Source organism: Panthera tigris, chromosome B3 (assembly GCF_018350195.1).
Source record: "Panthera tigris isolate Pti1 chromosome B3, P.tigris_Pti1_mat1.1, whole genome shotgun sequence".
NCBI classification, from domain to species: domain Eukaryota; kingdom Metazoa; phylum Chordata; class Mammalia; order Carnivora; family Felidae; genus Panthera; species Panthera tigris.
In genome coordinates, this window is record NC_056665.1 from 7,210,960 (window position 1) to 7,234,556 (window position 23,597).

The 23,597-nt window shown below is 48.8% G+C and overlaps 1 protein-coding gene across 14 annotated transcripts in view; it reads left to right on the forward strand.

Moving 5' to 3' along the window:
* DET1 (DET1 partner of COP1 E3 ubiquitin ligase) overlaps positions 1 to 23,597 on the forward strand; it is a 93,670-nt gene that overhangs the window by 60,775 nt on the left and 9,298 nt on the right. For 6 of the 14 annotated variants that reach the window (XR_006218378.1, XR_006218381.1, XR_006218382.1 and 3 more), the window contains exons 10-11: positions 15,389 to 15,527; positions 20,313 to 20,531. Coding sequence is in view for 7 of the 14 variants with exons in the window: in XM_042988098.1 (XP_042844032.1) it covers positions 15,389 to 15,527; positions 17,204 to 17,296 (232 nt within the window). In the remaining 7 variants the exon portion in view is untranslated. Of the gene's footprint in view, positions 1 to 7,656; positions 8,568 to 15,388; positions 15,528 to 17,203; positions 18,015 to 20,312; positions 20,532 to 22,546; positions 22,584 to 23,597 lie in introns of those variants that run through there. The other 8 variants (XM_042988098.1, XM_042988100.1, XM_042988097.1 and 5 more) reach the window with 3 other exon arrangements.

Consider the following 23,597-nt stretch of genomic DNA (forward strand, 5'->3'; position numbering starts at 1 on the left):
CAAGAAAGGGAGGGGCATAGGGAGAGAGAGGGAGAGAGAGGGAGACACAGGATCTGAAGCAGGTTTCAGGCTCTGAGCTGTCAGCACAGAGTCCAATGTGGGACTCGAACTCACGGACCGTGAGATCATGACCTGAGCCGAAGTCAGACTATCAACCTACTGAGCCACCCAGGGGCCGCAGATCTTTTTTCTTTAAAACCTCCTGCTTTGGCCTCTTCTCCCCCTTCAGTTACTGCCCACCTCTCTGTTACCCTTCACAGAAAAACTTCTCAAAAGAGTTGTTTAAATTAAATGTTTTCACCCCACCACGTCCTATTTTTCCTCAGCCCACTCCAGATGGGTTTTAGTCCCCCCTCCACTGACACGGTACTTGTCCCAGCCACCAGGGACTCCATGTTGCCCGTTCACACACCTCTCATCCCTTTTGTGCTCAGCAGCCCGACATCGGGCATAATTCATTTCTTTCTCTGTCAGGAAGCACTTGCTTTTCTTGGTTTCCGGGACAGTACGAGTTTCTGGTTTTCTTCCTGCCTTGCTGATGGTTGCTCGTTGGTCCCCTTTGCTGGCTTCTCGGCTCTACCTTTAGATGCTAGAGTGCCCCAGCCCTTGGCCTTGGATTCTCTCCTCATTTCCTCTGTATACCATTTCTTTAATTGATTTTGTCCATTTCCCTGGTTTTATATTCTAGCTATATGCTGATGATTCGCAAAATTATAACCCCAGCCCTGATGCCTTCCTGGACCTCCAAATTCATATATCCCATGGCTTACCTGGCATCTTCATTTGAATATCTAATAGGCATTTCAAAACCAGCATCTCCAAAACTGGGCTCTTGAGTCTCACTCCCCACCTCTAACCCATTGTTTTCCTCCCAGAGTTTCCAGATGGCTTCAGCGTTTACCCATTTACTGCAGGCAATAACTTAGGAACTATTTCCAGTTTTCCTTTTTTCCAGCCCCCACCTCTCCCCATAGCGCCCACATATCTGACTTTGCCTTACCAACCGTGGTGATCCCTTACTCCATGTTAGTGACTAGAACTAGGTCAAGACCAGCGGGCAGAAGGGGTTAGTTTACGAATGTCGTGTGACTTCTGTCAGGTCAATGATACTGTAAGGTAGAGGTTTCTGGAACTGTGGGGGAAACATTTCTCTTTTGAAAATGTCTGTGAGGAACCATGTGGCCCACAGTTCCACAACCCACCACCCAATGATCCTATTCAAAAAGAATCAGCCAGGGGTGCCTGGGACGTTCAGTCGGTGAAGTGTCCCACTTCGGCTGAGGTCATGATCTTGTGGCCTGTGAGTTCAAGCCCCACACGGGGCTCTGTGCTGACAGCTCGGAGCCTGGAGCCTGCTTTGGATTCTGTATCTCCCTTTGTCTCTGCCCCTCCCCTGCTCATGCTCGCTCTCTCTCTCTCTCTCTCTCTCAAAAATAAACAAATGGTAAAAACAAATTAAAAAAAAACAAAATTCCTTGAGGAGGGAGCTGAACTGGATGGCAGAGTAGAGAGGAAAGAACCCGGATCGTAGATAACGTAGTTGGTTGGCTGGATCACTCAACCGTATAACCCATCCTACATCTGGGTTTCCGGTTCTGGGAGACAATAAGCTTCCATACTGTTTAAGCCACTTTGAATTGATTTGTTGTTGTTGTTGTTGTTGTTTCTTATAATTGAAAGCAAATTAATAGATGCAAAGAGAAAGGCAGGTCCTCCGTGGAAAGAGTCAGGAAATTCCTGCTGGCTGGGTATCTTATTAGGTTGGGTTTGAAAAGGCCCAGTTATGACTCCTGTTCTCTGATTTCAGTAAGATTCCTGGCTCTCTGATAGCCCCCTTCAGCCATACCTGTACTGGCCTGGGTGTTTCTTATAGCTAAAAGGATGTAACTAAAATGAGCGATAAAGCACTGAGCTCATTGAGCACTTGAGCCATATGAAGTTCACAACCCCTGTGTGTTTATATTAACTTTGTTTCTAAAGGATTTTAGGCTCCTCTCAGTAAATTCTAGTGCCTTCTTTCTACAGATATCCAGTGAACTTCAAGAATCTTTGGAGAATCAAGCTCTTTGGAACCAAAAATGTTTAAGAAAAGCAGAGACTTCAGGGGATTTATCTTTCAGATCTAAATTCTTGCCTGGAACTCTCTTCTCATCCCTATTCTGCAGGGGCTGATGTGTCAATGATCAGGGCCAAGCCGTTCTGGGCCTTTGAGAGAAAGGCTCCATTTAAATTTAGTCTCTTTCATTCAGAGTCCTTGTAGAGAAGCACAGTATTAAATCAGTGAAAAGCCTAAATTAGATAATTTTTAAAAGAACGGTAGCTTCATTATTTTTCAAGTACACAGAGTAACTGCATCTCAGCCATGAAGTGTTCCTTTGTAGAAACCCTTGGAGACTTTTCTTAATGAATGGATTATAATTATTGGTAATCAGCATAACGGTTCTCTGCAATACGTGCTTCGAAAGGAATTGAGCATATTAAATGATTTTGATGTTCCAGAGGGCAATTTTGTTTACAACATCAATCTGCTCAGTGTATACCCTTTATAGCTATAACCCTCTGTTGTTTAAAAAAAGAAAAAAAAGAAAGCAAAGAAAGGAAAAATTCTGAAGACTCTCTCCATCATACAACATTTGATTACCAGAGGCAGAAATAACATGGGAGGATAGAGAGATGCATAGTAGGACTCATTCTTTACCCACGTTGTCCTGACAGAACTATGGGAACAGGTCAGGCTTATGAGTAGGGCCTGTCCCTGTCACCTGCTAGCTCTGTATCCTTGGGCTTGCTTGATAATAAGAATTTTACCGAGTTTCAGTTTCTCTGTAAAATGGGGTAACGTCTGCTCGGCAGGGCTGATGTGAGCAGTAAATGAGTATTAGTTGAAGCTCTTCATACAGGAAGTAGCCAATAAATCCTAGCTTCCATTCTCTCCCTAGATTTCCTGGCCTGTGGGGGAGGCTCCCCCCGCCTCAATGTCACAGAGACCGCACCCAGCCCTGGTGGTGCCTCTTTGTTCCTTGCTGATCCAGAAACACAAGCTTGCCCCTTCTCTAGGCCCAGCCCCTACACAGGACACCGGTGGCTTTTGAGGGGGTGCCATTCTGCCACCACAGTCTCTGTTCTGAGAAGACCAGAACATCCCTAACCCTCTTTGTGGCCAAATACATTGGATTCAAAGGAGCCTTGTTTGCTGACAGTTTGTTGTCGTTGATCATGAACGTTTACTAAGTGCTCACTCTGGGGTCAGGAGCTAGGTAAGCACCTTATATTGGAAGGTATTCCTTCATTTCATCGATTCTGAGATGCATTTTTCAAAATTGGAGTGTATCCAATATGGGGATCTCGTCAGTGTCCGTCGGCAACCACAACGTCACCGCTGTCGTCGCCTGTGCGGGTTCACACTGAGCATGCTCTTCACGTTGTCCTCATTGCTGTTGAGTAATGTGCATTGGGGATACCACATGTGTTAAATGTCCATGCTCTTTGAAGTGTCTTCAAAAAGAGTATCCTAGGATTTGGTGTTGAAAGGTTATTTTATATACAGAAAGGTGCGGAAGCGAGCAGCGTGGTTAATTTTGGTATCAGCGAAGCAAAGCTTTGCCACTGAAGGAATGAACGTGAGGCCACGTTTTTTTGCAGAGCAGCCACCGAGTGCTTTTTGGAACTAAGATAACCACTGGCAAATGAAGTTTTACTGGCATACTGAGTTTCGTGGAAAAGGACCGCCTGTCACACAACCAACAAGGCAAGTGAAGGAAGAGGAGACTGTCACAGGCCTCGGAATAAATGGAAGAAGTTGTAATGCAACGAGAGGCCTTGTGTGACCAATTCATGCAAAGCGCAGGACTAATCATTAAGGTGTGAACTGGTCACAAACTTCCTGCTGACTCTGAACAGAAGCCGATTCACTTCCAGGGGCACGTGATTCAAAATAGGAAGAAAATGAAAACTAGAGCCTAAGTTGAATGAGAAATACTAATGACACTGGATGTTCTTCAGTGTCCCCCTAATACCTCTAAATCAAAAAAAAAAAAAAAAAAAGGCCTAAAATGCTCTTTGAATATGCATATGTTTTAAGGGTACTAGTAGGGTTTGTTTTAACTCGATACGGTAAGACACACAGAGATGGAAATGACTGTCATGAAGGAAGAAGTCTGTTTTACCTACACGTCTCTAGAAACGGGGCAGGGCATATCAGGCCCCATGGGGAGGCAGCTGGGTCAATCGGGAGGTCGAGGAGCCAGGGGAAAATGTGGGTGAGAGCCTTTATTGTGGTTTCTACAACAGGCAAGGCAGGCTGAGAAGGCTTGGGATTGGCTAATCTGAATAATTTCGGTGAGCTCTGCGACATAGGGGCTGCCCCTAGTTGTCTGATACCTGGCTCTGAGGTGATTAGGGCAGCTGGATAGTGGCCCAGAGTGTGAGAGCACCATATAGGAGGTGGTTGGGGCATTGGCTCCGCATTGGTTGGTGTGCGTGTAAAGGCACACTCCCAGGGAGTTGTTTGCTGTCTCTAGGAGTTAGCTGACCCTGGGAGGGGCAGTCCCTGTAAGGTCAGTGAGGTCCTAATAGGTCAAAGCATCAGAAAATAAAAGGTACGGTTAATACAGTACAAAATGTCCTAAGTACTAAGCGTCGTCATGGTACGATTATCTAGGTTCCTTTGTTAGTGCCGCATGGTTGGTAGCCCGCTTCCAGGATGTCCTGCAGTGATCCCGCCTCCTCGATTCATGCTTTTGGGTAGTTCCCTCCCACATTGTATCTGGGTTGGTCTGTGTGACCAAAACGACACAAGCAGAAGTGTGAGTGTGTCACTTTCAAGCCTCGGTTTATAAACGGCATCTTGGGGCCAGGCTTCTACATCCACTCTACCCCCCCCCCCCCGCGCCCCGCTTCAACCACTCACTCTGGGGGAGACCAGCTGTCCTGTCGTGAGGACATTCGGACAGCCTTCTGGAGGGACCCACTTGGCTTCTTGCTAATAGCCATGTGAGAGAGATATCTTGGAAACGGGTCCTCCGGCCTCAGTCAAACCTGCGGATGACTGCAGCCTCATGAGAAACCCTGAGCAAGAACCACCCAGCCAAGCCACTTCCAGATTTTTGACTCTCAGAAAGCCTGTGAGATAAATGTGGTTTTAAGCTGCTGAGTTTGGGGGGCAATTTGTTATGTAACAATATCTGATGAACACACATAAATAATGGCGTGTTTTGCAATATGACACCTTATATTTGAAAAAGGCCATATTACCCTCGTTTTATAAATAAGGAAACTAATCTCTGAGACGCTAAGTGATTTGCCCATCATTACTAGTTAATAGCAGGTAAAACTAATCCAGCCTGTGTCAGAATTCACTTAAATCCTGGATTTATAGAGATCTAAACTGGGGTTTCACTGATTACCAATAACATTCACAGGGAATTCTTACGATTCAGCGCCTCTGTATCCACTCCCTCCCTTAGAGGGGGATGACCAATAAGGATATTTTTTATTAAGGTTGAAAATCCACATATTTCTCCCTCTTCACACTAGTATGTTGGTTGGCTTATTTGTTCATTTATGTATTAAAAATGTTTTGAGGACCTACTAAGTGCCAGGAACTAGGAATATAAGAATTCGTGTCATAGCCCCAACCGTTTCTGGTCTGAAAATGTTTCTGAATACAGCCGTACCTCAGAGATAGTGCCAGTTTGGTTCCCCAGCACTGCCGTAAAATGGATATCACAATAAAGCAAGTCAAATGAATGTTTTTGTTTCCCTGTGTGTATAAAAGCTCTCTTTACACCATGCAATAGTCTGTTAAGTGTGCAGCAGCATTATGTCTAAAAAAAACAATGCACATACCTTAATTTTAAAAATGTCGCTAAAAAATGCTGCCACCTGAGCTTTCAGTGAACTGTAATCTTTTTGCTGGTGGAGGGTCTTGCCTCAATGTCGACGGTGCTGACTGGTGGCCGCTGAAGGTTGGGGTGGCTGTGGCAATTTCTCAAAATAAGACAACGGAGAAGTTTGCTACATCAATGGACTCTTCTATCACAACCGATTTCTCTGTAGCTGGTGATGCCATTTGATGACTTTTTCCCACAGCAGAGCTTCTTTCAAAATTGGAGTCTTCTCAAAACCCGCTGCTGCGCTGTCAGCTGAGTGTAGGTAATATTCCAAATCCTTTGTTGTCATTTCAACAATCTCCTCCGCCAGTAGGAGGCACTGTCTCGGGGAACCGCTTTCTGTGCTCTTCCCAAGAAGCAACTCTTCATCTGTTACAGTTTGATCATGAGATTTCATCAATTCAATCCCATTTTCAGGCTCCGCTTCCTGTTCTCTTGCTGTTTCCACCACATCTGCAGTGACTTCCTCTCCTGAAGTCTTGAACCCCTCAAAGTCATCCAGGAGGGTTGGGATCAATTTCTTCCAAACTCCTGTTCATGTTGGTATTCTGACCTCTTCTCATGAATCATGAATGTTCTTATTGGCGTCCAGAATGGTGAAGCCTTTCCAGAAGGTTTTCAATTTACTTGCCCAGATCCGTCGGAGGAATCCCTATCTGTGGCAGCTATAGCCTTACAAAATGTATTTCTTAAATAATAAGACCTGAAAGTTGAAATTATGTCTAGATGCATGGGCTGCAGAATGGATGCTGTGTCAGTAGGTGTGTAAACAACATCAGTCTCGTACATCTCCATCAGAATTCTTGGGTGACCAGATGCATTGTCAACGAGCAGCAATATTTTGAAAGGAATCATTTTTTTTTTCTGAGCAGTAGGTCTCAACAGTGTTTGGGTTTGCAGTATTTCGTGTACCATGTTGTAAACACAAGTACTGTCCGGACTTTGTTACATCACTGACAGAGCACAGGCAGAGTAGGTTGAGCATAATTCTTAAAGGCCCTAGGATTTTCAGAGTGGCACATGAGCACAGGCTTCCACTTGAAGCCAGCAGCTGCATTAGCCCCTACCAACAGAGTCAACCTGTCCTTTGAAGCCAGACATTGACTTCTCTCCAGCTAAGAAAGTCCTAGATGGCATCTTCTTCTGATATAAGGCCGTTGCATCCACACTGAAAATCTGTTGTTTGGTGGAGCCACCTTCATTAACGATCGCAGCTGGAGCTTCTGGAGAACTTGCTGGAGCTTCTACGTCAGCACTCGCTGCTTCGCCTTGTAGTTTCGTGTCATGGAGAAGGTGTCTTGTCTTCCCTTAAGCCTCACGAACCAACCTCTGCTAGCTTCCAACCTGTCTTCTGTGGCTTCCCTACCTCTCTCAGCCTTCACGGAAGTGAAGAGAGTGAGGGCCTTGCTCTGGATTAGACTTTGCCCCCAGGGAAGGTTGTGGCCGGTTGGATCTTCTCTGCCGGCCACGAAGACTTTCTCCTTGTCAGCAGTGAGGCTGTTTCTCTTATGTGTGTGTTCACTGGAGTAGCACTTTTAATGTCCTTCAAGAATTTTTCCTTTACATTCACAACTTGCCTAACCGTTCGGGGCAAGAGGCCTAGCTTTTGGCTTCTCTCAGCTTTCAATATGCCTTCCTCACTGAGGTTAATCATTTCCAGCTTCTGATTTCAAGTGAGAGATGTGTGACTCTTCCTTTCACACAGGCACTTAGAGGCCACTGTAGGGTTACTAATTGGCCTCATTTCAATATTGTTGTGTTTCAGGGATCAGGGAGAGTGAGAAAGAGGGGGACAACTGGTTGATGGAGCAGTCAGAACACACGACAAAACAATTATGTAACATCAAAGATCACTCATCGCAGATTGCCGCAACAAATATAACAACAATGGAAAAGTTTGAAATATTGCAAGAATTACCAAAACGTGACACGGAGACTCAAAGTGAGCAAAATGTTACTGGAACAATGGAGCCGACAAGCTTGTAGACATGAGGTTGCCGTGTAAAATCTGCGGTGTGCGGGAGATCCCGTAAAATGAGGGGTGTCATCGTGCCATCGGGGAAGCTTCCAGATAACCAGTGTCTGAATGCGGAGGTGGGAGGAAGGAGCCGAGGGGTGGGTTGTGCGGTGGGAGCCCGGGCTTCTCTGTGTCCTGCTTTATTAACTCTGATGATGGAGTTCCGTCCCCCCCCCAGGGAGCACTTACAGTTCCGTCCCCCCCCAGGGAGCACTTACAGATCCACAGGACAGCTGCCTGAAACTGCCGCCTGGCCCTGCCAGCAGAAGCCGAGTTCCCAGGCCCCATGCTGTACGTCCCATTCATCGTCCTGAGACCAGAGAGAGATCTCCTGGTCTTCAACTACTGTGTGTCTTCCAAACTTAGTATTAATTTCCCAGGATTAGGAGAGGAGATTGTCACTTCGCTTTAATTAATTGTTGAAAGAACAGAGAGGGGTCTATATTTCTGCTAAAAGGAAAATTTAAAAAACGGAGGGAATGGAAATATTCTGAATGGGGGAACCCAGAAGTAAAATAAAGGTGGTTTTCAAACTCAGTTTCTTCTCCCTCATCTTTAAAGGGTTTTTTGGGGGACGGGGGGACATGTGTTATGAGGTTTGAAGTCTGTCCTTAAGGAGGGATATGTTATTGAGAATAAATTGCCTTTAGATTGTTTTTCACAGTCAGTTTATTTTGTTTTATTTTATTTTTATTTTAGAGAAGAGAGCGTGAATAGGGGAGACGGGCAGAGGGAGAGAGAGAATCTTAAGCAGGTTCCACGCTTAGTGTGGAGCCCAATGTGGAACCTGGTCTCACAAACCATGAGATTGTGACCTGAGCCAAAATCAAGAGTCAGACACCCAACCGACTGACTACCCAGGCACCCCTTCCACAGTCAATTATTTTTAAAGAAATGTTTTAATGTCATTTTGGTTAAAATTTTTAAGAATATAGCTTATCTAAAAAGTGATTATCAACTCAGGGTAGGTTACAGATAAAATTGAGGTCGTGGGCATGTTAGAATCTTGACAGAAATTTTGAAAAAATTAGTTGAGATTTTTATTGGGAGAATGAAAAAGTGTGTAAGTTTTCACATTACAAATTGCAGAAAGTTAAAAAAAATCTTATCTGATGAGGTTATGCGGAAGATGGATTCATAACTGAGACACATCTCCCCCAAATCTTGGAGGGACATGAGATTTTCCTGCTTATCAGATAGGGGGATTAGCTTTGGAAGGCTGAAAAGCATTGCATTAGATAAATACTGGTTTTCAGGGCTCCTGGGTGACTCAGTTAAGCATCCAACTCTTGATTTCAGCTCAGGTCATGATCTCACAGTTGGTGAGATCGAGCCCCACACTGGGCTCCACACTGAGCATGGAGCCTGCTTGGGATACTCTCTCTCCATCTCGGTCTCTGCCCCTCCCCTGCTCATGCTCGCTCTCTCTCTTTCTCAAAAATAACATTAAAACAAATTGAACATATACAAGTGGACACTTTTGCATAACAATTATCAAAACAAAATCACATGACAAATGACAACACACTTACCAAAGGATTGATTTTCTTAGTGTAAAACATTTTTAAAATATAAAAAGATGAACAATCCCCAGTTAAAAATGGGCAAAGAATCTTATTAGCAGAGTGTTCACAGAAAAAATACATACACGTGGTCAACAGCTATATGAAAATGTGACATTTATGGCACAAAAACAGACACTCAGATCAACAGAACAGAATAGAGAACCCAGAAATGGACCCACAAACGTATGGCCAACTAATCTTTGACAAAGCAGGAAAGAATATCCAGTGGGATAAAGACAGTCTCTTCAGCAAGTGGTGCTGGGAAAACTGGACAACGGCATGCAGAAAAATGAACCTGGGCCACTTTGTTACACCATACACGAAAATAAACGCAAAATGGATGAAAGACCTCAATGTAAGACAGGAAGCCATCAAAATCCTCAAGGAGAAAGCAGGCAAAACCTCTTTGATCTTGGCCGTAGCAACTTCTTACTCAACATGTCTCTGGAGGCAAGGGAAACAAAAGCAAAAATGAACTACTGGGACCTCATCGAAATAAAAAGCTTCTGCACAGCGAAGGAAACAATCAGCAAAACTAAAAGGCAACTGACAGAATGGGAGAAGATATTTGCAAATGACATATCAGATAAAGGGTTAGTATCCAAAATGTATAAAGAACTTATCAAACTCAACACACAATAAATAATCCAGTGAAGACATGGGCAAAAGACATGAATAGACACTTCTCCAAAGAAGACATCCAGATGGCCAACCGACACATGAAAAGATGCTCCACATCACTCATCATCAGGGAAATACAAATCAAAACCACAATGAGATACCACCTTATACCTGTAAGAATGGCTAACATTAACAACTCAGGCAACAACAGATGTTGGCGAGGATGTGGAGAAAGAGGATCTCTTTTGCATTGTTGGTGGGAATGCAAGCTGGTGCAGCCACTCTGGAAAACAGTATGGAGGTTTATCAAAGAACTAAAAATAGAACTACCCCTACAACCCAGCAATTGCACTACTAGGCATTTATCCAAGGGATACGGGTGTGCTGTTTTGAAGGGGTACAGGCACCCCCCCCCCAATGTTTATAGCAGCAGTATCAACAATAGCCAAAGTATGGAAAGAGCCCAAATGTCCATCGAGGGATGAATGGATAAAGAAGATGTGGTATTTATATGTATACAATGAAGTATTACTCGGCAACCAAAAAGAATGAAATTGCCATTTGCAACTATGTGGATGGACCTAGAGGGCATTATGCTAAGCAAAATTAGTCCATGAGAGAAAGACAAATATCATAGGGCTTCACTCATATGAGGACTTTAAGACACAGAACAGGTGAACATAAGGGAAGGGAAGCAAAAATAATATAAAAACAGGGAGGAGGACAAAACATAAGAGACTTAAATATGGAGAACAAACAGAGGGTTACTGGAGAGGTTGGGGGGGGTGGGCTAAATGGGTAAGGGGCATTAAGGAATCTACTCCTGAAATCATTGCACTATATGCTAACTAATTTGGGTGTAAATTTAAAAAATAAAAAATTTAAAGCAGAAAAAAAAGAATTAAAAACAAGAAAAGAAACAAAATAACCTATAAAGAGAATATATGATAGTGGCATCCTATCAATAAACCATTATGACTTACATAAAAAAAATGTGACATTTATTTTTCACCCATCAGATTAGCGAAGGTTAAGTGTTTGATGATGCCATGTTGTCAAGAGCGTAGGGTGCTCTCCCCTACTGTTGGGGGAGTAAATTGATTGAAACTTCTTGAAGGACAAAAGAGCAGTGTCTTCGTAAATATTCATATTTTGAAAACCCAGTTAAATTCTGTGCATTAGGACAAAATATTTGCATATGTGAGCAAGACATATGCACAAGGCCATTTCATTGTAACTTTTCCACTGTGAAAAAGTGGAAACTACTAGATGTGCATTGATAGAGGACAGACAAAATGAATTACAAGCTCTGTCCATAAAATCGGAGCTGATACAGCTGTGAAAAATAATGAGGCAAGTCCATACATATTGATTTGGAAAGCTCTTTGAGCTGTAGTAATTGAACAACTGTATTTAATGTGAAAACACATTTTTTTAAAAAACTAAAAAAAAATCTGTGCTGAAATTGAGGTCACTGTAGATATTAAATATATACATAGTCATGGAGTCGTAGAACACTTTTGAAAACACACTGAAGATGCTATTAACAATAATTACTTCTGGAGAGCAGACGTGGGGGCAAGGGAATGTGGACATTTACTCTCTAGCTTATTTCTTTTATCTCTGTAATCCTTTAACTGTGAACACGTATTACTTAACATTTTTAATGAGTTTTGTTCAATTTTTAGTTGGGCTATAAAGCACAAACCATCAAATTTACCAGCGTACTTATTTACGTGCAGTTCAGTATTGCTAAATATATTCACATTGTTGTGCCATCAATCTCTGCAGTTGGTTCATCTTGCAAAACTGAAACTCTGTCCCCATTATGCAATAATTCCCATTTCTCCCTCGCCCAGCCCCTGGCAACCACCGTTGTGCTTTCTTTCTATGAGTATGACTAGTTACGTCCTGTAAGTGGAATCATACGATATTTGCCCTTTCCTGGTGTCTTTTTGTGACTGGTGAATGTCACTTAGCAAAATGTCCTCAAGGTTTGTCCATGTTGTAGCCTATGTCAGAATTTCCTTCATTTTCGGGGCTTCCGGGTGGCTCAGTTGGTTAAGTGTATGACTCTTGATTTTGGCTCAGGTCACGATCTCACAGTTTGTGGGATTGAGCCTTGCGTCAGGCTCTGCACTGGCAGTAGGGGAGCTTGCTTGGGATTCTCTTGTCTGCCTCTCTCTCTGCCCCTCCCCTGCTCATGCTCTCTCTCTCAAAATAAATAAATAAACATTAAAAAGAATTTCCTTCATTTTCAAGGCTGAATAATATTCCATTACATGTACGTGTATACCACCCTTTGTTTACCCATTCACCCCTGTGTGGACACGTACGTGTTGCTCTCGGCTATCGTGAATAGTGCTTCTGTGACCATGAGTATACAAATATATCTTTGAGATCCTGCTTTCCATTCTTTTGGATATATACTCAGAAGTGGGATTTAAAGAGTTAAAAAAAAAAAAAGTGTTTAGCCAGTGAATTCACCTGTAGCAGCCGGGATGGTATTAGGTAGGCCCTCTGTGGGCTAGTTGAGCCTCATAGTCTGAGGCCAGGATTTTCTTTACTAGCCCCCGGGGGCTCGGCAATTTCATTGCAGCCCCCTGAGCCTTTTCCCTGTACAGCCAGGAGGGGCCTTAGCAGGATGGTGAACCCGCTGCTCCCTGCCTGCTCCTGCCTGCATTAATTCAGCACATTTCTATAGCTCCCCGAAGAAAGAGGCTGCAGCAGCATTTAATTAGCAGCCAGGAACATGCTTTCCCAAGGACACGACTTATTTCGCAGCCAGCTGTTGCCAGTGGCTCCCTAGCAACATGCAGTGCTCACATCAGATTGCTTCTCTCCAGACAAGTGGGGGGTGGTGTTTGGCCAGTCCACCTGCTGTCACAGCCTGGGGTGGGGGCATGGGGCAAAGGGTCCCTGGGTCCAGGGCTAATTCTCTAAAAGAAGCAAATGGTCTGAACCTGTTATTCCTGCAAAGCCAGATGTGGTGCTAAAACCTCATGACCCTTGAACTGCCCACCCCACCCATCCTTCGAATGCATGATCAGAGCAAACAGCAAGAATATCACCAGCTGTAACACAGGTAGGGCAACATGGTCTAGAAAGGTCCATTGGGATTATGAAGTGCAGCTGAGAGACTTTGGGGGAAGAGAGATGATCTCACCCCATAGTAAGCAGAGCCTGCCTTTCAGAATGGACTTGGGGGTGCCCTGGGAGCACCCCATCTTGGACAAGGGCAAAAGGAAAGCTTCACTCCAACTGGCCCACTAACTGCTCTGGTTTTCCTGGGGCTTTGGGAAGAGGGCATGGGGAGATAGAGGTCAGTGGCAGCCACCACCCTGAACCTGAACTTGCCATTCCTTAAGGGGTCTGAGAGGTGGCTGCTCAGCAGCCTGACTTGAGTCCTGGTTCCTCCCAGATGCTTCTTCCGCAGAGGCCACAGACTGGACGTTTTTGAGATGAGGTGCTGCTCAGTGACACGCTTTATGTAGCATACGTGGTGTTTTTATAGTTTTGAGGATTTGTAAAATAGCCATGTTGCCATCAGGAGGCCCACAGGCTGGCTTGTGTAACCCCACTTTGTCCATCCATCGGCCCGTTGTGTGTGTGAGCCCCACGCCTTTCTGCACCCACAGTGGTGAGGGAGGCTGCACCTGCAGGGCCCCCCTTGTATTTACTCATTGTTCCACAGACGTTTCTTGAGCTGCTTCTGAGTGTCAGAGCTGAGCTGGGCGCTGGGCTGAACAGACCCAGGGAGACAGGCTGCGGGATTCCTTGAAAGCAGCTGAGAGACAGATGGGTGCTCCAGGGGCCTGGGAGCAGACACCCTGGGTGCCTGACCCACACGGGGCCAGCTTCTGGCAGAGATGCTGCCTGAGCCCAATTCCGAAGGAAGACGGGGGTTAGCCTGGTGAGGAAAGGGGAGAGGAGGGGAGAGGGAAGAGGAGGGGACGCTGCCAGAGGCTGGAGTCACAGAGCTTGGCCTGCCTGGGGACTGGCACAGCAGACCTTCAATTCCCCAAGGCCAAGAGCACCTGAGGGGGTGGTTCTGCTGAGGGCTTGCACTTGGCCCTGAGGAGTGTCATCGTGAAACCATGTGTCAGATTTGTGTTTCCTGACCACTCCGGCTGCAGAGTGGATTTGACCTGGTGAGGGCAGTCAGGAGGTAGGGAGGTAGGGCTGGGGAACAGGCTGTTGAGGTGACAGAGGAAGTGAAATATCTGTGTAAGGGCTCTTTGGGGTCCTCCCTGTCACACCCCAGGTGGGGAACAGAGCTGCCTTCATAGGTGCAGAAACCCTGCAGGGTGGGCCTCCCGTCCTCTGCGTCCAGCCTGCTTCTCACGGCTTCTCCTGCCCACCCGGTTCCTGCCTTCTCCCACCTGACTAGCTCCGTACATCTGGCGGCTGACCCTGGAACGTCAGGTGGAGGCTCGGCGCCGTGTGGCCCAGAGTCAGCGCTCAGGCCGTGACAGCTCCTGTTGGATGGCAAAGCCGGTTGAAAACTTGGCTTCTCTCCGAGTTGCTGCCTCTCAGATGAGGGCCATCTCTGTGCTTGATCCGGCCCCGGTCCTGGGCCCACCCGGCACACTTGACCAGGCCTCTGTGCCCTGTGGCCTGTGGGGGGTGGTCAGGAGCACTGGAGGTCTGGCAGTGACCCAGGGGTGGGGAGGGGGTGAGCAGTTGTACGTGGGGGCTGGGGGAAGAACAGGTAAGGATGAGTTAGGCAGGTGGGACGGGGCGGTGCCCGACCAAGACCAGGGACCCAGGAAGAGGCGGTTGTGGAAGGGAAAGTACCAGACACAGTTGGCAGGCTGTGGGACGCCCAGTGAGGCATCCACAGGAGGGTGCGTAATGAGCCTGGAGAACCAGAGCTCTAGCCTGCAGGTCAGGATTGAAGGGCCAGGATCACCCAGGGGAGTGTTCTTGTTGAGAAGAAAATACAACAACAATAGCTAGACTCAACTGATGGGTCACTGTGTGCCCAGCATGGTATTTAAACTACATGTTCATTAACTCCTTAAATCCTCACGACAACCTCATGAAGCAGAAACTGTTGTGGTTGGCACTTGGACGACCAGGAAGGAGAGATTAGGAGGCATTTCCGGATCACTCGGCCCCTGGCCCTTGCTCACTGGGTGGGAGAGTGGAGATGGGAGCCCGAGTGGCCTGGTTCCAAAGCTCGTGTTGAGAACTGACCGTCCTGGGCTCCACCCGTGACTGCCCTGCTGTGCAATCCCACCTCTCTAAACAGCAGCGCCGTGTGGGAAGTAACATTACTCCTGTTTTCACAGGAGCCCATCGAGGCCCGGAGACTTAACTTGCTCCAAATATCACACGCGGTGCGTGGGAAAGTCAGGGTGTGAGTCCAGTTCTCTCGAAGTCCGATGCCTGAGCTTCTCTCCTGCACGGCCGGGCCAGACAGCGAAGGAGGTGAGGACCCCATGAGAGACCGAGGTGGGAGTGGGTGTTCAGATGGCCTGAGTGTAGGGGAGAGTGAGGGAGGGACAGAGCTGGAGGGCAGACTCACCCGGCACTCCCGAGGGAGGGAGTCTAGTGAGGGCTGAGAGTGTGGCGTCTAGGATTCTGACTCCACCCCTTCTCAGCCTCAGTTTCTCCACCTATAAATATGCACAAGAATACTGATGTAAGGGTCAGGAGGATGAAGGAGGAGACCGCACGCCCGACACGGTGCCCAGCACACGTGGCAGAAGGCACCCTCTCGGAGTGGTGGGTGCGAGGGAGGGTTGGAAGGGTTGACCGGGCATTTTCACGTCCTTCTGCCCACGAGAGGGAAGGCTTCGCTTTTCCCATTTCTAGAGAGACCATGGGGGACGATGACCCTTGGTTCTGGCTTCCCTTCCAGCTGCTTCTTATTGATGAAGTGAGAATAGGAAGCCATCACCTCAGGGTCCCCCCACTGTGGAGGCAAAGGCCGGCTTGTCCCAGCCCGCAGGCACCTTCTAGGTGCATGCTTGCTGTTGTGTGAGCCACAGAACAACAGGAAGCCTGGCTCGGGGGTGGCCGTGCAGAGGGAGGCTGTGGAAGATGGAGTCTTTCTTCTCCAGGAAAAACAAAGCTGTGGCTGGACTCGGTGTCACAGAACTGAGGGCAATCTCGCACAGCACCGGATTCAGAGCCTCCTTCCGTTCACTCTTGAGTGAGGTCGTGGGCTCACCCCCACGGCTCTGCTTTTCATGCCATCGAGTGACGTTGTCATTTCTTTGGCTCCCGCGGCATTTGGACCTCTTCTTGGGTTTGCGGGATCCTGCACTGCACGAGTCCCAATCGGGAGCCAAGACCAGCCCCCTGGCAGGGGTGTCACGGCTGAGGCTCTGCCCGCCCCCTGGCCCCGCCACACTTGTGGGCAGCGACTCAAGTTTTACTATCAAAACTGCTTGTTCCAAATACAGTGCACACCGTGAGTAGCATACGATTATGGAGAATCTGGATAATTACTGCTGGAGTAACGAGGATTAGGCAAAATAATTCCCATTTTATAGAATGGGAAAGTAACTAAGAATAACATGGGGGTGGGGTGCCTGGGTGGCTCAGTCGATTGAGCATCCAACTCTTCATTTCGGCTCAGGTCATGATCTCATGATTTCGTGGGTTTGGGACCTGCATTGGGCTCCAGGCTGGCAGTGCAGAGCCTGTTTGGGATTCTCTCTCTCCCTCTCTCTCTACCCCTCCCTGCTCACGCTGTCTCTGTCTCTCTCAAAGTAAATAGATACACTTAAAAAAAAAAAAAAGAATAACATGGGGGTCTCTGTGCAGACCTTTCATGTTATAGTCTTTCTCTAGATTCTTAAGTTCCCTCCGTGGGTGTCAGGACACTTTCTGAAGAGGGTTATAAAGCCGTTGCTTTGGCCATCATTATTAGCACGCACACGAACAGAGCTGATAGCCCTGCTTGAGTTAAAGGGGATATCTGCTGCCCAGGGGGCCTTCTGGAAGGTCAGAGGGAATGCAGGTGAGCTAAAAACAGCTGCCATTTTCTTGGGCGCTTCAGCCAGATGAAATTCTTTCTGTGTGTTAACTTAGTGAGTCCTCTCGGCTAATCCTCTGAGCTTCCCGAAGTGCCTACTGTTGTTGTCTCCATCTTATAGATGAGGGACTCAGACACAGAGAGACTGAGCAAGTTGCCGAAGGTCACAAAGCTGGAGCTGGAATTCAAATTGGACTTCAGAGTCTGCAGCTAAGTCTCTCCCTAGTCCCTGCGTGTGGTGAGGGGCCCTGGGGAAGGATGTGGGGTAGAGGAGGGCACGTGGCGTGTCTGAGACTCCCACTGCCAGCAGGCGACTCTGAGGGAAGGATGGAAAATCCCCAACAGGGCCATAGATGCAAGCCAGGGGGACAAGGAGAGATGCTCCAAGGGATAAGGGCCTTTAAAGAGAGCCATGAATCTCTGGCCAGGGAGGGCGGGTGGCAGATGGGCAGCCATGGGGCCCAGCCCTGACCAGCTGTTGTTTGCAGAGTAGGGAGAGTGGGTGGTGACAGCTGGATTAGGTGTACCCAGCAACCTCAGGGACAGTCAGGTGGAGAGGCACAGAGCGCGTGCGGCACGCGGAGTGGGCCCTTCTGGCTGGCTCTTCTAGTGCCTCCCAGCCCTCGGAGCTTAGTGCTTGCTAATCTCTGTCCTCACGGCAGCAGGAGGTGACAGGGCCATCGCTCAGGCCGTGGCATCTCCCGCCTCTTGACGGCCAGGGAACCTTGGATCAGAGAATCTTCTCCGTTCTAGAAAGTAAGATGTAAATCTCCAGTGATGGACCCAGAGTCCGTAACTGGAGTGAACCGTCTCTCCTGGCCTGCTGTCAGCTCTCCTCTCTTCCCCGGCCTCTGTGCCGCCTCCAACTTGGTCTGCTGATTTCATTTGTTTTGTCTGCCCTTGTGTTTCCTGCCTCATTTCACAGAGGGGTTGAAGCAGCTGTCAAAAACGCTTTCAATGGGGCGCCTGGGTGGCTCAGTCGGTTAAGCGTCCGACTTCAGCTCAGGTCACGATCTCGCGGTCTGTGAGTTCGAGCCCCGCGTCGGGCTCTGTGCTGACAGCTCAGAGCCTGGAGCCTGCTTCGGATTCTGTGTCTCCCCCTCTCTCTGGCCCTCCCCCGTTCATGCTCTGCCTCTCTCTGTCTCAAAAATAAACATTAAAAAAATTTAAAAAAAAAAAAAAAAAAAACGCTTTCAAAACAATAGGACAATAAATATTTGCATAACTCAGGGCCAGAAGAATTCGAGGGGAAGCCACCAGAGGTGTGTGTGGAATGCTAGGACCCCTTAGGGACCCCTTTCCAGATCACTGCTTCTTACACTGTAAAGCTTAGAATGAATGACATGCTGGGCATAAGTTTTAGTATTACATTAGCAGTCAATTCGTTCAGTAAATATTTGTTAAGGACCTACTTAAAAAACCACCCCCCACCTCCTAAATTCTTTTGTCACATTTTGGAAACATTGCTGTGGTGCCCTTTCCGAACCAGACACTGGCGAGTGTTTTGAATCCCAGGTAACACTGTGGAATCCACTCCTGAGTATTATTGTTCATCTAGTTGGTAATCCAGAGTCTTTCTACTTCTTGTTTGGAAATGTTTCTCCGGAAACATTCTAGAAAACCACTTAAAAAAAAAAAAAAACCCACTTTACGTGATGCTCTCCAACGATTCTCATGGCATCTTTCTGGAAAACAGCTCAGTCAGCATCCGGGTAGTACTGCTCAGCAGTGTGGAGCCGGTCGGGGCAGCCCCCGGGGAACTGAGGTAGAGGCCAGCCCCCCACCCAGATGCTGGCTTAGTGGCCTTTGTTCAGTGAGTGGTTGTTGAGTACTCCTTACGTGCGCGCTCTCTCTTCCACCCTGGGTCCCCCAAATCCACAAACCCTTACGTTCACGGAGTTACATTCCCGTCCATGAAGCAGAATCTAAACAGGGAAACTAAAACCAGAGACATCATCTGGTTTAAGGTTTAAAAAGATGACTCTGGCTGCTGGTGGGCACATGGGTTATGCTTGAGGGAAGGGGTGATGGGGAACAGGGAGGCCCATCAGGAGGCCAAGACAGCGGGCCGGGCAAGAGCAGGGTGGTAGCAGACATGGGGAGAAGCGGTCAGAATGGGGTCTGTTTCGGAGGTAAGGCCACCGGGACCAGCTGATGGATTTGGTGTGGGCGTGAGGAAAAGGAAGCAAGGCTGCGTCCAAAGATTTTTGGCCTGAAGTGGGCCCGCGGTGTATCAGGTACCTTAGGTAAGACAAGGAGAGGGAAAGAGTTTTATTTTGGCCATGTGAGGTCAAGATGTCATTTCAGTGAAAAGAAAAAAAACAGATCTATAATTTTCTAGTGATCGGTCACCACTTCACTGAGTGTGGTCTGGACATGCAGGAACAGAGGGGATGGTCCCAAAGGGATAGGCTGTCCCACACGGTGCTGCCTCGATCAGGGCAACCCGGACTCTTCTGGAACACCCCCCGCCCACGGCAGCTCGCTCTTGTACATTCATTCATTCACTTGGCACATGCAACACATGTTTATTGAGTGCTGTGCTGTTTTCCATTTGCCCCTCAAAGGCACATGTTTATGACAATCTAAACGGACAACATGTCCACTTCTGTTCCATTTAGTATTTTAACTTTGTTTTTTTAATGTTTGTTTATTCTTGAGAGAGAGAAACAGAGCGCTGGCGGGGGCGGGGCGGGGGGCAGAGAGAGAGGGAGACACAGAATCCGAGCAGGTCGATGCTCCCAGCTGTCAGCACAGACCCCGACATGAAACTCGAACTCACGAACCGCGAGATCATGACCTGAGCCGAAGTCGGATGCTTAACTGACTGAGCCACCCAGGCGCCCCTTAGTATTCTAACTTTTGAAGAAACATGAAAGCCAGATGAATGAATGGGTCTGTTTATAAAATATAATTAATAAGACCCACGAAGCCAGGCCCCTGTGACCCGGGCTGGTGGGAGGCCACTCAGGCTGCCACCTTCCTCTGCTCCGGGATGTTGTCATGCCTCTGACAGAGCCCTGCTCAGAACCACCAGGTGCACCCCAAACTCCTCTGCATGGCTTTCCTTTGGGTGGCCTCATCTCCCTTTCAGTCCTTCCTGTCAGCATTCCCAGCTTACCCCTGCCCCAGCACCCCACCCTGTGCCATCCTCTCTCAGGGGCACCTGGCTGGCCAGCGCCCTTTCCCTGTTTCTCATCAGTTATTCTGCTGTTCCTTGTCCCCCCCAGTGATGCTCTCCACCGTCACAGCTGCAGAGGTCCAGCTCAGAGCCACCTCTGAGCCTTCCTTCCCCGGTCACTGCCTGCTCCTCCTCCCAGCCCCAGCCGGCAGGCCTGCTTTCTCCCCTGTGCTTCTGCAGTGCTGGTCCTTTGACGACCGGAAACCCCGGTCCCACCAGGAAGCACCACTGACCTGTGCCTGGGAAGCTAGACTTCTTCCGTCACAAGGTATGGAGGAGGCAGGCGGCTGTGTCCCCATCACTCACCAGGCTCTGTGCACAGTAGAGACTGCTGGCTGTGATCCTCAAGGTTCCTGAGTGTGTCTGACTCACCTTTGTGGCCCCCACTCACCTGGCCTGGTCCCGCTTGTGCGGGACAGTAAGGGGGCTACTTCCTGCTGCCTTGGAATTGTGATAAAGGCCCGCAGCTGAGGACAGTAGATGCCAGGTTCCCTCACAGTCTGCAGCTGTGCCCTTCAGCAGGCCAGGGGTCCGGTTACTGCAAAGGCATTGTTACCAGGAACTTGCTCGAAAGGCAGACTCTTGGGCCTTATCCAAGACCGACAGAATCAGAACCTACATTTTAACAAGGGTCTCCTGGAGAGTCACGCACACGGTCCTGGAGGAGGACCAGTCACATCCACGTGGGATGTAATAAAAGATAGCAGAACCAACCCAATAACTGTCCCCCCCATCCGGGCAAAGGAAGAGATTAGAAATTCAAAAAAGTATACAGTCACGGGAAACAGAAACTACTCTGGCTGCTCTAAGTTGAAAAGGATTTGTTACTGGAAATTAGGTGTTTACAGTGCCTTTGGAAGGGCCCAGGCGTGGGTGACCTCAGACCACTGTCTCTCCTTGACCTAAGGATGGGGACCCCGCCCCTGCCACACCACCCCTCAACACCTGCAGAACTGGAAAATGTCTAGTATCTCCCTAACCAAAGCAGCGGGGAGGGGATGGCCTCATCTTCCTTCCGTATCTTCTACTTGGTGACACCTTATCTAGGACCTGGACTGGGCTTTGAAGTCAAGTGATGGGGGGAGCTCCAGAGTTCAGGGTGCCTATCGGAATAGGAGGGTGCGGTCTCGTGCCTTGGCGGGAAGTGTGCCCAGCTGCAGGAACCCTGTGAACCTGCTCCACGCCACCTCTAAGGCAGGGTCTTACAAGAAGGTTCTTGGGAGCAACCTACTGATGTGTCTCCAGGAGCTCAGGTGGAACATATATGTGGACGTAGAGAACAGTGTCCAGTCTTGCTTCCTGCTGGAGAAGCCAGGCGGTGGGAGGCTGGCGGAGCAGGGCAGGGGCAGGGGGTGGTGGCTGGGTAAGCCACGCTGCTGGCATCTGGTAGGGCTGGGCTAAATGGGGCATCCCCAAGGTTCCTGCAGCTCAGTGGGCACTGGGGAGAGAGCTGGGCCTGAGCCACCGTTGCTGGTACCCCATTCATCCGCCAGGGCCCAGGGGGTCCCTGCCATAGGAGGCTGGGTGCTGAGATGGTGGGAGAGGTCAGTCACGGAGTGCACATGCTTGTCGCTGAAGCAGTCGTGTTGGGGTTCTCTGAGGAGCAGACTCTGTGACAGCCCTGGGTACAAACTGTTCATTAGGGAGTGGCCCAGCATCGAGGCCTGTGGAAGGGAGGGGAGGAGCAGGGTCGAGCAGAGGTGGTGCAGGCCCCACAGCCTGGAGCTGAGGGGGCCAGGTGCACACTCGATCACTCGTGTCAGATAGGTCGTTGTGGGTGGGTGTGCCTTTGGAAGGGTGTGACTGGTTCAAGGCAGCTCTCTGCAGGCGACCCTGAGGCTGATGGAGCTCCTGGCAGCTGGGCAACCCCCTTCCTTGAGGGGGTCTGGACAGCACAACTCCATGCCCACCACGGGCCCAGGGATGAGGTCCCTGCATCGGTGGCTGGGTGGATGGGACTGGTCTCCATGGACCTGTACAAGCACCAGCCTATCCTATGGAGGTGTGAATGCTAGCGTCGGCCAAGAGAACTCCAGACAGGAGGACAAGGCACTCTCTAAGCCCCTCGCCCCCACGTTGCATTCCCCTCAACCCTGTGCTCGGGGGAGTGGAGACAGGCTGCAGACACAGGGTGGAGAGTGGGGGAGAAGCTCTGGGCTGCCATGAGGTTGAAGTTTTGTTATGGGTTGGGCTGGACTTTGAGTCTCTGAAAGGGAGTGGTAACTATCCAAATGGAACTTACTCTTTTTTTGTTTTTCAGTTTTATTTTTATTTATTTTTTAGAGACAGCGAGCAACCAGGGAGGGGCAGAGAGCGAGAGACAGAGAAAATCCCAAGCCGGCTCAGCACTGTCAGCACAGAGCCCAATGTGGGGATTGAACCCTTGACCGTGAGATGATGACCCAAACCCAAGTCAAGAGTTGGATGCCTGACTGAGCCACCCAGGTGCCCCCAAATGGGACTTATTCTTACAATTAAATAGGGGATGGGGACTAAGGAGGGCACTTGTCGTGATGAGCACCGGCTGATGTGTGGAAGTGCCGAATCTCCATATTGTACACCTGAACTAATATTACTGTGTGCCAGCTAAAAAAAAAAAAAAGTAACCAGGAAGCCATGGAATCTTCCTGTGATGGGGTTCAGGGCTATAGAAAAGGACGTCTGACATAGTCGATTTGAGGCAGTGATGGGAGAAAAAGGAAACCGGACCCTGTTAGACTCCATCCAAGTCCAGCCCGTTCCTGAACCTGTCCCTCACCCAGGGCCTGCACAGAGCTGGGCATGTCCTTGGGGGTCTGGAGGGTGGGTGGGCCTGCACTCTGTGGGTGTTGCATCCTGGGAGGTCCTGGAGCCCACGTGGTGACCCAGTTTCCTGCCTCTGCCAGAGCGACCGAGCTCTGATTATGGGGGTGTGAGGGCTCTAAATGACCGCAAAGTACTTTTCAATCAGACAGGAAATAGGCGAGAAATGCATTTCTGTTAGTGCCCCAATTATCCCAATCCCAGCAGGACGAAAACATGTGCCTGCTCCCAGGGACAGTTGTCAGGATCCCCTGTCCTTCCTCCCCCAAAAGCAGCTTTGTCTTCAGCTCGCGCCACTGAGGGGCTAGAGATGGGTCATCCCAATGGCTGAGGCTCATTTTCAGAGGGCCCGGGAAGTAGAGCCCGAGAAGGGAGCCCCTTCTGCCCCCCGGTGCAGGGCCCTCTTGGGGCCCATCTGTTCCTGGGTGCCTGTGAGGAGCTGGGGCCACTGCCGCCCTCCAGGTCCCTTCCGTGAGACATTACCTGTGACAGCTTGGTGCTTCTCGGCCCTCTTTCACCTGGAAATAGCAGT